The sequence below is a fragment of the Mastacembelus armatus genome, chromosome 20 (assembly GCF_900324485.2).
Source record: "Mastacembelus armatus chromosome 20, fMasArm1.2, whole genome shotgun sequence".
Lineage (NCBI taxonomy): Eukaryota > Metazoa > Chordata > Actinopteri > Synbranchiformes > Mastacembelidae > Mastacembelus > Mastacembelus armatus.
In genome coordinates this window covers 3,156,154-3,169,983 of record NC_046652.1, presented here as the reverse complement: position 1 = coordinate 3,169,983, position 13,830 = coordinate 3,156,154, and the positions used below count along the sequence as shown (strand labels likewise).

Below are 13,830 nucleotides of genomic sequence, written 5' to 3'. Positions count from 1 at the left end.
TGCTGCCACGCCGAGTAAGGGTGGCCCTTGGTTCTCTAGTTCTTCCCCAACACCAGGGGATCTGGACTTCCAGCTTGTTCCTGTGTCTTGAAGTGGATGCTGCCTTACTGAAGGCCCACTTTGGTGAAAGAATAATTCAGTTTCTAGTTTTACAAAGTTTAGAAGCTATTAGCAAAAATGTGAAAGCTGTTAATTAGCTTTAGAAACTGTTTATCAAATTTCAGCAGCTGGGGTCATGTGGTGTGAGACTCAGCCAGAAAAGACTCAGGATACCACAAGGGTTTCTGCACATAAAGAAAATAGCAGGGTAAGGACAAAACACACCTGTTTGCAAAATCAACAACATATCCACAACTTTACAGCTTTACAACTAAGCCTGTAGAGGCAGAAAGACCAAATCGGTCCATGGATCACACATAATGTGTGTGGTTACCTTATCCTGTTGTATTTGTGTATGTCATTTGTGAGTGCACCACCAGTTAAATGTCACCTGACATCCTGCTGATTCTGTGACAATAGCAGCCCATTGCACTCCCACTAGGGTTCAGCAGCTGGAGTGGACCAGACCACTGGCTTCATCTATGGAGAAAATAATTTCAACAAGACCCAGATACATTTTCATCTTTTTCTTTCATAATTGTGGGCGATATTCACTGTTCTGATTAATGACCTTTTGTCTATAAAGATTGTCAGCAAACTACAAACTTGTTTGCTCAAAAATCCAGACTATCAGGTTACTGAATGTAAACAAAGAGTCCAGTGTAACCAGAGACGTTGAAAAAAGGTCCTTTTGAAACCATTGTTGAAGTAAGGGAAAAAAACAAAACAACAAAAAACAAACAAAAAAAAAAAAAATGCCATAGCTTTGTGCATTTGTGCAGAACACTTGAAATGTCTCACCTCTGACGACCTAAGGGATTATAACTGGAACTACCTGAACCAGAAAAAAGAACAGCACTATATTTAATTTGGATTCATTCTAGCTACCCCAAGGCCCAGTCACCCAAAACTGAAAACACTATAAAACAACTCAACCTAATAAGAAATAAGCTCATAACAAGTTTGACTTTTCTGCTGACCAATGATCAACATAAATAAATACACCCGCTTAACAAACTGACAAATGCAAAATCCAGGGTGTACAGTGTGGGTGTGTATACTAATGAAGGAGACAAAGTGAGTTAAACTCCAAGAGGCATGGTACAGTACCACCTTGTGAACTAAATAGATTACTAGCTGTTTTCAATCCATTTCTGTTTGAAATTTCACATAAATCTCAGCTGGTGTGTGTGTCACTTTGAATTTAAGGGATTTTTGACATTTCACCTGTAATAGGCATTGACAAGTGCTTCACTGAAGTAGAGAGGGCCCTGTGTATCAGCACTGCAATAATGACTGTCAAATCAAATGGTCTGAACTAGGACATAAAGATTATAAAATATAGAAGGAATTTACAAAGCTAAGCTAACAATTACAAATTCAAGATTTTGAGTTTCCTCTTCCTTTATTTTTCACATAGCAAACAGCAAAGCACAGTAAATAAATAAAATATCTAGTAGTAGATTTTTTTTTTAATCTGTGCATTGAGTATAGTGTTTCTTTTAAAAGTAGCATGGTAAGCCTGGGGTACAGCAAGGATTTTTTTTGTCCCCTCCTGTACTTTATATATGATACCTCCTTTGGTCCAATGCTGACTCATCCAGGCTCATGTGTCTTCTACAGGCTTTCAAAACTTATGTCTCTTATGTCAGGTAATTACGTTTGAAATTTAAAACTGTGTGTCACTCCAAATATTCTCTGTGATTTTCAGTTGATCTACCAAGGCTTGGAATAAGGACCTATATACAGATGGTGTTACATACAGCCACTCAGATTTTTTTGTAACTTTATGACTCTTCTTGTGTTGTTGTTTTTTGCCGTGTGTTGTAAAGCACTTTACATGCTGTGTTGAGTGTAAAATGCTAATTAGATGAATGGATTTGAATAAAATTGAATAAGACTGGACTGGACTGTACTCCGGTGTTGTCAGAAGTGTGATATGTAGCTAAATATAGAAGAGAACGTACTGTCCACTCCTGCCTTTGTTCTTCATACCTGCATTGTTGTAGTATTTAAAATGGGAAACTATGTCACATCGCAAAGTAAGAAATTACAGAAAGCACTCAACAAATATTTCCAAGATGATAAAATACTCTCATGATCTTTTATGTCTTTATTCAACACATCATCAAATATAAAAGTGACGGTGGAAAAGTAATGGCAACATTGTTTTAATGATTAGTTAAACCACCTTTGGCAGCAACAACCTCAAGCATACCTTATTCCTGTTCAGTGTTTGCATATATGGTTGTGACATGAACAGAGATGCTCGAGAGCTCCAATGAATCCTACAGGTGCAGAAGCAGCCTTAAAAAACCTCGCCCATGGCTATAACCTGACTCCAGTTGATATTTGCTAACATCGGAAGCCTCGTGTTGCCATTAGTCTTTCAACTTGTATGTTTTGTATGTTTATTGGGGGCATTGAATAAAGTCATGTCTGTGTTTAATCATCTTAGAAATATTTGTGTTTGTTGATATTTGTGACTTTAATGAAGGCCAGGTCACATTTTTTGAAAAATCCAGGAAATTTCAAACAGTGCCACTGCTATTTCTTTCAAATGTGTACATTTTGAGGACGCATCAGTGTTGGTTATATTATATCTATCTATCTATCTATCTATCTATCTATCTATCTATCTATCTATCTATCTATCTATCTATCTATCTATCTATCTATCTATCTATCTATCTATCTATCTATCTATCTATCTATCTATCTATCTATCTATCTATCAGCCTCCTGCAGCTTTTCAATTAAACATATTTTAAATGAACAATTTCACACCTTAACCAACAATTTCAGTAAATATATTAAGTCAACGGAGAGTCAGAGCTAGGATTCAAAGATTAAGTGTTGTTTTCCATTCGACAGGAATAGGAGTATAGGAGGTCTGAATATGCCAGGCTGAAATCTTCAATGAGAACTTCGGATTTTGTGTAATATAGCCATTGAAGAACTTATTTTATTGCTACTACTTGCTGATTTTGTACTCTCTCAAGGAGGCTCCTTAGTGTACTTAATGCACATCTTTCAGAGAGTGAGAACTCACATGGCATCTGATGTAGTGAGAGATTGAAAAAAAGCTTGGAAGCTCTTTGTAGCTTTTTAATGAACCTCTGATGGTCAGAGTTTCAAAATACTCAATTATGAATGTGTAAACACACAAAATTCATTCAGCATAGTTTGAAAATCTCCAGCTTATAAACTTACAACATTAATGAGTTCAGACATGTTTTGTCCTCCAGGTGACTGAGGTACATTTGTGTTGTTTACTGATATGTAAACCCAAAACACAAGAGTGTGTACAGCTACATCTGAGAGCAGATGGAAAATTACAAAGAGATGAAAATGCCAGTAAGCAGTTTTGCATTTTGTGATTCAAAATGCAGACAAAACTTGTATTGTTTCTGTTCAGACATATTAGAAAATAGATGCTGTAGCTTTTTCTATAGCTTTAGAAAAATCTGCCATGTCATGGTGTAGACATCATCCCTCCCCACCCTCTTTCACCCACACTTCTCCACCCTGTCCGACAGCACAAACACACTGAACAGAGCCTTGTTTATGCAACTTATTTTGATACTTTCTATGATCTTTTTGGGTTTTGCGTTACTGTCTTTACATAGTTTCCATTTAAAAACACTGATAAAGAGTTTTACATGGCATACAATCCATAAAGAGTAAATGAGCAGGTGCTCAGTAGCCATTATGGACCACAACTGGATCACAAGGATCACTTCTGGGATCAAGTTGAGCCAGTTTTCAAAGATTAATCTGTAGAACTTATGAATGATCTAGTGTTTTATTGTATCGTCTTGTGTTTTGTGCTTTGCTTGTGTCTGTCCAGGGTTTTTTTGGGTTTTATTTGCGTATTTTATTGTGCAGTTTGGATAGTTAATGATGGCCAAATATACTGTGAATTCTGTGGCATTGGTTCTTGTATACTTTTATGATGATAAAAATGGAATAAACATAACTTGACTAACTAACTTGACTAGCTTATTATCATGGGTATACAGTAGCAACATGCATGACTAGTGGAGCTCCAGTTAAAAGAAATAAGACCGAAGGTATCCTGGGGATAAACTTTACTATACTAACATGCAGGAAAAGCCATAGCCTGGCAACAGCACAGTCTCAGAAGTACACAGCTCTCTTGTTCTCTCTCACATACACAAACAGACTTTCCAACTTCCCCTGTCTCCTTTGTCTCTATGTGCAGGGAAAACTGCTGTGATAAACAGAGTAGGTGTACCTCTATCTATCTGTGGCCTCCGCCCACTGTTCCATACACCTGTCCTCCCCTCCTCCAGCCGCTCAGTTATTGTTTCAACTCCACCTGAGCCCTTCTCAGATATATAGGAGCATCGTATAACTCGTGATCTTTGTTTTCCACCAGTTGTATTTATGAACAGAGGGGATACTGGTCATCTCAGGACAATGAACCACATTATTTTGCTGTTGGTGTGTGTTCCTCCGGTGGTCTTGTGCTATAAGACGGGTCTGGTTACACAGAGCTGTGGAGACATGCAGCCCCGCCACTCTGTCAGTCCACAGACAACAGCAGCACCTTTTACCATCACTACGGACCGCAGCAGCTACGGACCCGGAGGTGAAATCAAAGGTAGGCAACAAGTATGGCTAAGCCTGGGGTTAGTACAATGTAGTTATTATATTGTAATGAATGTGTATTATTTATGGGAACAAATATCCCTTCAAAAAAACTATTTTCAAGGGTCATCCCAGAATAATGACTAAATACCATAATTTCTTTCTTAACTTTTGGGTTCATTTATTATAGATGTTAATGTAATTTATTTCGCCCTGCGTTGTTCTCTATATGTATTTTTTGCCCATAGGACAAACAATTTCACTGGAACTACTTCTTAAAAATGCAGTTCTGATTTATTTCAGGTTAATGAAATAGTCTCAATGAAATCACACCCATTTGTTAGCATCCTATCCTATAGCTAAAAAACTGAATGCAAAGATTTGTTCATTGTGTGATTACTTATTTTATTTTATTTAGTGAAGACTATTCATTTTATAATTAATTATAATTTCATTATTAAATACAAATTATTCATTAACAATCAACAAATTTGATAAACAACTTTTTTTCATGTCTTTAAACACTGAACACATTTTTTTTTTATCCAGTTCACCTCCAGGCTCAAGGCTCCACACCCTTCACTGGTTTCCTATTACAGGCTAGAGAGGTGGGGGCTCAGTCTCCTGTGGGGTCCTTTACATTGACACCAACTGGAGCTCAGTTCCTCACCTGCAGCCAGAAACCTGTGAGTTTACTTCCTTATAGCCAAATTATATAGCGTGAACAACAGGCGGAATGACCACAGCCAACACAATATTCCCATCTCACTTCCTGCTGACCAGCTTAAAATCATTGTAGTTACATGATTACATGTGGAAAGCTGAACAAAATAAATCTGAAGTGTAAAAATTGCCAACAATAAGGTGATAAAAATCTGAAGGAAAATATGCTGTATTTGTGCATCTGTGTGTATGTTTGCATACAGAACTCAGCTGTATCCCACACAAATGCATCTCCTAAGACCTCGATTCAGGTGACATGGAGATCAGACGCATCCAGGGATGGGAAACCCATTCAATTCCGGTAAGGTCAAATCCAACCATTTTGTTCCCTTGCATTATATTCCTTTTGTGTCAGGCTCAGGTGAAACTGCAAAATTATTTTTTTTTTGCATTATTCATGAATTTTTTGAGTTATGAAAACTGGTTCTGGTGTCTCTGCAGTGCATCCTTTGTGCAGAATTACAAGACATTCTGGGTTGATGTTACAAGTCCCACCCTGTCCTTCATTGATGACACTGCTGGTGGATCTACAAGTCTCCCCACTACAACAACTACAAGCAAAGTCCAAAAAAAATCTGTAAGCAATCGTAACTTAAAGTTTACAGAAGAGGTCACTGTTCCAACCCTCGAACAAGTTGGAATAACAGTGCTCGCACCTTCCTTATCAACACCATTATGGTTATCTTGAGAAAGCCCATGTGTTGTACTGGTTAGGATCCTGTGTGCATGATCAGGGCATAAAAAGATGCCGCTCTCACTAAAACTACTCTGGGCACAAACTAGGTGGAAACTAGCAAGTAAACAAGCCAGCCAAATTCATATACACGTCTTCAGACAGTAGAAACAATCAGTGGAATAAAGTGAAGTTGAGAAATTAAATACTGATTGCTAGGAATGTGCAGAGAGGATCTTATGGGCAGAGGCTCAAATTGAAAAAGCGGCACATATAAGTATGAAGCCTATTTACCACTATTATGATTATCAATCAGCAATCAGCAGGGGCTCAAACCTATTTGTGGCACCACAAAACCTGGGTTAAGCCCAGTGATAGCTGTATGACCCACTAATGTCACTTTGCGATACAGGTCCTATAGCTTCTGCTATCTTGCTTGAAACTATATTTTAAAAATTGATATTTACCTCTATAGTCTACTATAGTCCTGGATGAGATCTCTTTTAGATGAAATTTTCTACTCTTTAGAGAGTATACTGCTTTTCTTCTCAACCATAGGCCTTTATTTTGTTTTAAATTACTGTTTTTAGCTTTTCATTCCTTCCTCTTAATATTAAAACTGTGACTACAGATAATGATTATGTTCAGTTTACATCGTTTATGTCTGATGGCTACTTTTACAAATACTTCTACACAGAAACTCCAGTATATGCATGATTATGATTAGAGAAAGCTTTCCCTTTATCCTGCAGGTGACTATCTCCAGTGCAGACTGTGGTGTCACCAAGGTGTGTATAAGTAAACCTTCATCCTGTGATCCTGCAGTCAGTGCTGACTGTTACTTCATGTCAGCCATGATGTTATCGCCCAATGATTCAGCTATCCACTATGAGATGACAGGTCCTTCCGATGGATACGTCTCCTTTGGATTCTCCGATGATCAAGAGATGGTAATGTGGAGACAATGCCTACTGATATTTATTACCAAAGGAGAAAGAACTATGTTGTTTGTTTTGTCCATATATGACAATAAACAATTGAATTGAAGCGGGAATGTGGTTGGTTATTTTAAAAGAATGAAGAGGAGTCATTTCCAGGAAAAGCCTTAATTTTGATTGTTAACTCTGTCTTTCCCCAGGGAAATGATGACATTTATATTTGTGGCACAGGAGGCGATGGCCAGGTGTGGCTGCAACATGCCTTCTCAAGAGGAAAAAATGCTCCAGACATTCTTACTCTGGTACTAAAGTTCTTCAGAAACTGAATTTTGCTCCTTAGACTGAAATATTTAATGCTCTGCCACAGCTCTTACAATGTCTGGACTGCATTTGTAACTTTGTGATGTTGAAATGATTTCTAACTGTCCATCAGGGGAGTGTTTCTGATCTAACCACTTCAGTCCAGGACAAGGTGATCAGCTGTTCCTTCATCTCCAGAAACACTATATCTACTCAGAGGACTACCAGCATCAACAGTAACTACTATCTCCTGTTTGCATATGGATCCACAAGCAATGGTAATGTTGACATTGTTTAATTGCGTACATCTTTAAATTTGAAGCACTTTGTATTATACACTTGAATTAGTATTGAATAGCTCGTAGGTAAATGTAAATCCTAACGTTAGCAGTCAGGATGGATTTTGAACTAAAGAATTACTATGAGGTCTTTTAGATTGATAGTAACCAGGGATGACTATCACCTTGGATCTCGGTATGCTCTTGCTGAATGTACTGTACATACCTTAACCTATACATACCTAAAAAATGATCCTATATGTAATCTGTGCATGAATCTTATTTATACCCATAGTAACATTTTATTGTTACACTGCAGCCATATTAATTGTGAGGGAAGCAATGTGGAAAAGTTCACATTGGAAGGAGGTCAGAATGGATGGAAGGGTAAACATAATAACGAACATTGAAATGGAAGACTGTTATCTGGCATTTAGGCCTATATACCCAGGTGTTAGGGTACAAATGGACCCATCAGAAGGAAGGGACCCTAGTCATCTGCAATCTCAAACAAGACCTAACCACTTGAATCACCCACCGTACCTATGGCATCCATGCCAACATCATAGTGAAATCAATCATCTTTCCCTGCCTGAATGCTATTCAGGAGACCTAGAGACCTGTTCAGACTTCCTGTCACAATAGTTCAATCATTCGGAGCTTCAGCCCTCTGCCTACATCTTTGAAAGCTCTAAGGTTGAATATATGAAATCATTGATCACTGGAAGAGCCCAACTATGAGGAACTGCTGAGTGGGACTGTCATTCTCCAGCCTGTGCCTCAAGCTTTCTCTTTGGAATTGAAGAAGGTTTTTGACCTGATGACACTGGCCATAGAAACTGGAAAGGGAATCAACACTGTGTGAGGCTGAGTACTCAGTAAAGTTTTGTACCCCTGTAGCCAAGAGCCTGTGAATCCAGGATGTTCTCTTCAGTGTCTTTTACTGTGGCCCTTTGAGGAGTACTGAAGGGCAAACTGTCAGCACAGAAACTCCCTGATTCCTTCGACACAGTAATTGAGTCAACTGGCACATCTGGAACCACTCTAACAAATGGGACACCAGGGACGTGCTCCTCTTCGCCTCAGGACTATGCTCCCAGCATACAGTAGTTGTGGTTTGAAGTGTCAATATTCTGCCATGGTAAGCTGCAGCTGAGGGAAGTTTAGGAAGGGGTGTGAAATGAGCTGTTGTGGAAAACCGATCAACTATAGAAAGGATAACAGTGTTGGAAGGAAACCAATTAGTTAACTTTCAAACAGGGAACAAATTAACTGTTCATGATGTCCCAAAAGTCTGCCCTGATTAGAAAGGGCTCACTGAATGCTCTCTGATTCTGCTGGGTCCATGTTGGCCAGATTGTTCTGTCACAGTTTAGCAATGATAGTTCGCTGGAGCCAGGCACGCAGACAGAGCCTTCATTAAAAACAGTCTTAGTAATGTGAACTCAGAGAAACGTATGCATCTCTCTTGCAGGACAAATCCAGATCCATAAAGATACCTTCATCAGCGCTAACAAGATAGACATTAACACACCTTCGACTGCCAAAGAAGCTAAATTGCCTGAAATCCTCAAAGCACATGGTAAGGGATATCTACACTAGCTCTAATCTAAACTATACAGTGGGACATTTGCATAGTGACACTTAGGGGAACTCTGTGGTGAACTTGGAGACTGTGCAGAGATACAAATACATGGGTGTATGCATAAATAATCAATTGGACTAGACAACATAAAAAAGGAGAGAGTCGACTATACATGCTGAGGACACAAAGATCCTTTGGAGTTTTTATGCAGTGGTATCACAGCAGTAGACACTAAGAAACTAGACAAGTGGATCTGTAGAGTCAGTGCTGGAGGTTTAGGGTGTTATGTTTCAAAGCTCAAACTCCAGACTACTCCTTTAATCACTATATGCCAGTTCCTCATCTATGGGTCATCAATATACAGTCAAATGAACTAAGCAATGACATTTTGACAATTTGACCATTAGCATGTTAGTGTTATCATTGGTTCACACTAATGAAATATAATTCAGATGAGTTAATACAAAACATTGCATAACAGAATGACACATTTTTACAACCAATAAACACACAGGATTATGGTTTCTAAACTCCCAGCTGCTCACTCATGCATGTTAATTCCTTGACAGTCCAGAGTGGAAGAACTAGCTAGACCATGTGTGGGCAGTTCCCAGACCTTGTTGAGTCATCTTGACCTCATGTGCCTTGCACATACTGCCACCTTGTGGAGGTTTAGTACAGTTAGAGTAGTGCTCAGAGCAGCGCCTTCAGCAACAGGCTGCTACAGGCTGCCACCCAGTGTGTGAAGGAGCTACTACAGGTCCTTTGTCCCTGCTGCTATCACAGTCCTCAATTGTCACGAAATTGGTCTTTGTCCACATCTGGATTCATGTTTATACAGACTGACACCATTTGGCACTAACATATGACTGACTCACCTTACTATTTTATTCTCACATACTTGTACTGTACATATTATTATCTCTATGTGCGTTTTCATACTCCATTTTGCTTTCTATTCTACTATCTTTACTTTGTGTTTTTTTACTTACTGCTGTAATTTCTCCTGTAAGTCAAGGATTACTGATACTGTTTACAAAAATTATTTCACAAAAACAAGACATTTTAATTATTCACAAATATTCTCTGTAGTGAGAACTATGCATGATTTCAACATTAAAGTGTTGTGTTTTAGGAGCACTAATGCTGATAGCCTGGATGACCACGGGATCACTGGGAATGATAGTGGCCCGATATCTGAAAGGAATGGCCAAAGGACATAAACTGTTTGGCAAAGATGTTTGGTTTCTGGTGAGACTTTACAGCTACAACAAACTACCAGAGATACAGTATTTTTTATGTATCCCACATTTGGTGGTGGTATTTTTTTTTAGCATGAAAACAAAGAACTATGGGAAACCATAAAAAACTGTTTCTGTTTAATGTATGACTATTCAGACAGATTGGCTCAGTGTCTCCTGCACAGCTCCTCAACTTTGTACAGTATGTGTTTGACTAGTACAGTATCATTTTGTATTGTTTGTGTTCTTCTAGGTCCATGTCGCAGTGATGAGTGTAACAGTAGCAGCCACAATCATCGCCTTCATCCTCGCCTTTTCATTTGCCAAGGAATGGTCTGGAGTCAGTATACCAACGCCGCTGGGACTCATTAAGCATTAGTGTCTCCAGTGATATATGGTGGAGAAGCCACATGGCAACAAACTTGTGTTGATAGTTCATTAAAAGTGACGATTGCCATGGCCATTTGCTGTGGGCTGTGAACTGATCTGACTGCAAATTGAAATTTAAAGCACAGCCTTATTTTGTACTAACAACATACCCTGTTATTCATGTGGTAATGTGGTTGTGCTAACTGTAAGTGGGGTTGAGTAATTGGATTAGCTTTTTTTCTTCCTGCAATACAACATCACCATCAAAAGTGACTTTAATTTTGTTTTTTTATCTTGTAGCCTGAGTTTATTGGGTCTTTCTGATAATGAAAAGTCTTATCCTTGTTCTGTTTCTGAAATACTATAAATAGTTTTTTTCTTTCTTTCTCAGTATGATAGGTGTATGTTACTGACGGCCTGTGTTTGTGCTGTTTTAAGGGAGCCCATCCTGTTTTAGGCTGCTTGGTTATGATCCTCTCCCTCCTCCAGCCCATAGTTGCTCTGCTGCGCTGTGGACCACAACACTCACTGTGGGTACCCTAGTATCTGTGTGATTCCACAAGTCTCTGTGCATCACTATGATGATGATAAACTAGCTTAACAAGTTACATAATAACACTAAATTAACATCATTAATGTTACAGCATCATGATTGTACATACAGACATACAAAGATGCATGAAATTAGATGAAAAAGTGGAAACCTGAACGTTGTGGCATTTCATTTGAATTGGGAAAGTTTGGGGAGAAAATTCTGAATATTTCATATTTTCTTGAAGCTATTAATGTTAAAAGCCATTCCAGTTATGTCCTAAATAAGTGGGATTTAACGCAAGTTCAGTGGTGTTGAAATTTTGCAGTCGTGTGACAAATAAAAGAGAAACAGAATAACACAAGTTTGTCAAAGCGCTCAGCATTTCACTCAATAAAAAGTCCCACTGGGTAACAATAGATATACTTTGCACACTTAATGAGCCTGAGCTGACACTGTTGATCAGATCATTTAACATTTTTCCTCTTTTCTTTGACAGGAGATTCCTGTTCAACTGGTCACATGCCTTAAATGCAGTGGCAATAAAAGCTTTAGCTGGTAAGCTCTTTTTTACTCTATGACACTTAATGTCTTTTGTTTTTGCTCACTAACAGTAAAAGTAGTTCAGAAATTCAACTATTGCATATTGTCAAACCTGCTACCAGTCTTGAAATGGCTTTTTTTTCTGACATGTCACAGTGGCAGCCATTTTTACAGGCCTGAACCTGATTGACAGCAGCACGAACCAATGGCTAATGAAAGTGATGGGTGGTTTAATTGGCTGGGAAGCTTTGTTCTACATCTTCCTGGAAGGCCACTGGAAATGCAAGGTTAACCATACAGGTAAACAGTTTTTATTTTATTTATGCTGTCTTTATGTCTATGCTATGAGCTCTGCGTGTGCTATGATTTTCCTTCTCGTAGGACATTTTGTCATAACAGCCTGTCTGTAACCCTACCCTGAAGCAGGTGTGAAAAACTAATAATAGTAGTAGTAGGGGTGAGAGTTATACATCACATTAATATCAATTTACAAAATATACAAAATATATAATACTTTGCTTTCACCAGGCTCTGTTGTGCTTACACTGACTTAAAAATATAACAATTATACAAATTTACTGTGAGTGTGAGTAACATATATAAGGATCCTTTCTGTGTTGACTACAAACACATACACACACACATACACACACAACAACAACAAAATTAAATGTGAAATATGGAAAAAAAAAATGCAAATGTTTAAGTACAAAATGTTTTTCTTTGGATTACAGATACTTCAGAAAAAACAATGGTGAGACAAAATAAATAAATAAAATTATATATTATATAAACTTCAAATTACTGCTGATTTCTAATGTAAATTGCATTGTTTCCTTAGGGATCACTTGATGCTTCACTGATGGCTCTGTTCTCTATGGGAAACCTTGCCTTTTTGGTGGCACTGCTGGTTGGAATTGGGAAGGCATAAGAAAAGCCATCGAAGACCTAAATCCACCTAAAGCATTTTTATTGTCATATACCACAAAAGTAAAGAAATTGTAAATGATAAATCGAGGAATACAAATATTATTTTTTAAAAATGCTTCAATATATAGTTTTAATGTCCAATTTGTATTTTAAAATAAAAACAATTTACAGTTTTTGTTGTAAAGGTGTATTCTTTTTTTCCAACATTGATTTAAGGAGTACTCATCCATTATCATATACTTATTTGCGTTCAGGTTATGGTGTCAGCAGGTGCAATAGGGCAGTTGAGATATCCAATTTCTCCTGAGGGACCCCCAGATGTTCCCAAACCAGATGTGATATGTTGGTGTGCTATAGCTCAGTTTAGTCCATTGGAAATGACATTAGACATCTTTAAGGAGTTGATATGATGTTAATGGAAAACCAAAACTTGACAATGAATATTTCAGAAACCCTGTGACCGTATGCTTACAGTGATACATCAGTTAAACCTGATGTTTGAAAGCCAATTTATGAAGTTAAAAACTACATGTGCTAGTCTTTGAAATGGATTGTGGTACTCACTTCAGTTAACAGTGTGCTTTTCCTTTCTCTACACAGGATATGACATCTGACCATGGAGAGGCACAAAACTAGTATTACAGTAGTAAAGTGGTGCCCTCTTGTGGTGAAATTATTAACAATGCGACAACTAACCCATGTGACATGAAGACCCAGTCTCCCCAACATTATAATATATACTCTTTAAAAATACTATTAAACATGCAACTTACTAATACTGTATTTAAAATAAAGAAGTAGACTCAGAAGTAGATGGTAACAAACATACTGCAATAGATTTTGAACTGAGAAGTAATTTGTTCCTTACTGTAAATCTGTGTGATCATGTGCAGGGTTGGAGTGGAGCTGTTGTGGTATCCCACCAATAAGTATTGGACAATGGCCTGTTGCCTGAAGGTTCCCTGGGGTTTGTTAGAGCAGAATGTCTGTTGAATATCTATCTTA

At 38.0% G+C, this 13,830-nt stretch overlaps 1 protein-coding gene across 1 annotated transcript; it reads left to right on the top strand.

Moving 5' to 3' along the window:
- Positions 1-4,542: 4,542 nt before the first annotated feature.
- On the top strand, positions 4,543-12,826 carry LOC113121960 (putative ferric-chelate reductase 1). Its single transcript, XM_026292850.1, has 15 exons — positions 4,543-4,726; positions 5,263-5,399; positions 5,640-5,737; positions 5,878-6,013; positions 6,862-7,059; positions 7,248-7,349; positions 7,481-7,625; positions 9,100-9,207; positions 10,346-10,461; positions 10,705-10,791; positions 11,259-11,350; positions 11,852-11,910; positions 12,052-12,195; positions 12,630-12,649; positions 12,737-12,826. The coding sequence occupies exons 1-15, from the start codon at positions 4,543-4,545 to the stop codon at positions 12,824-12,826; spliced, it is 1,716 nt and encodes a 571-aa protein (XP_026148635.1).
- The last annotated feature ends 1,004 nt before the right edge of the window (positions 12,827-13,830 follow it).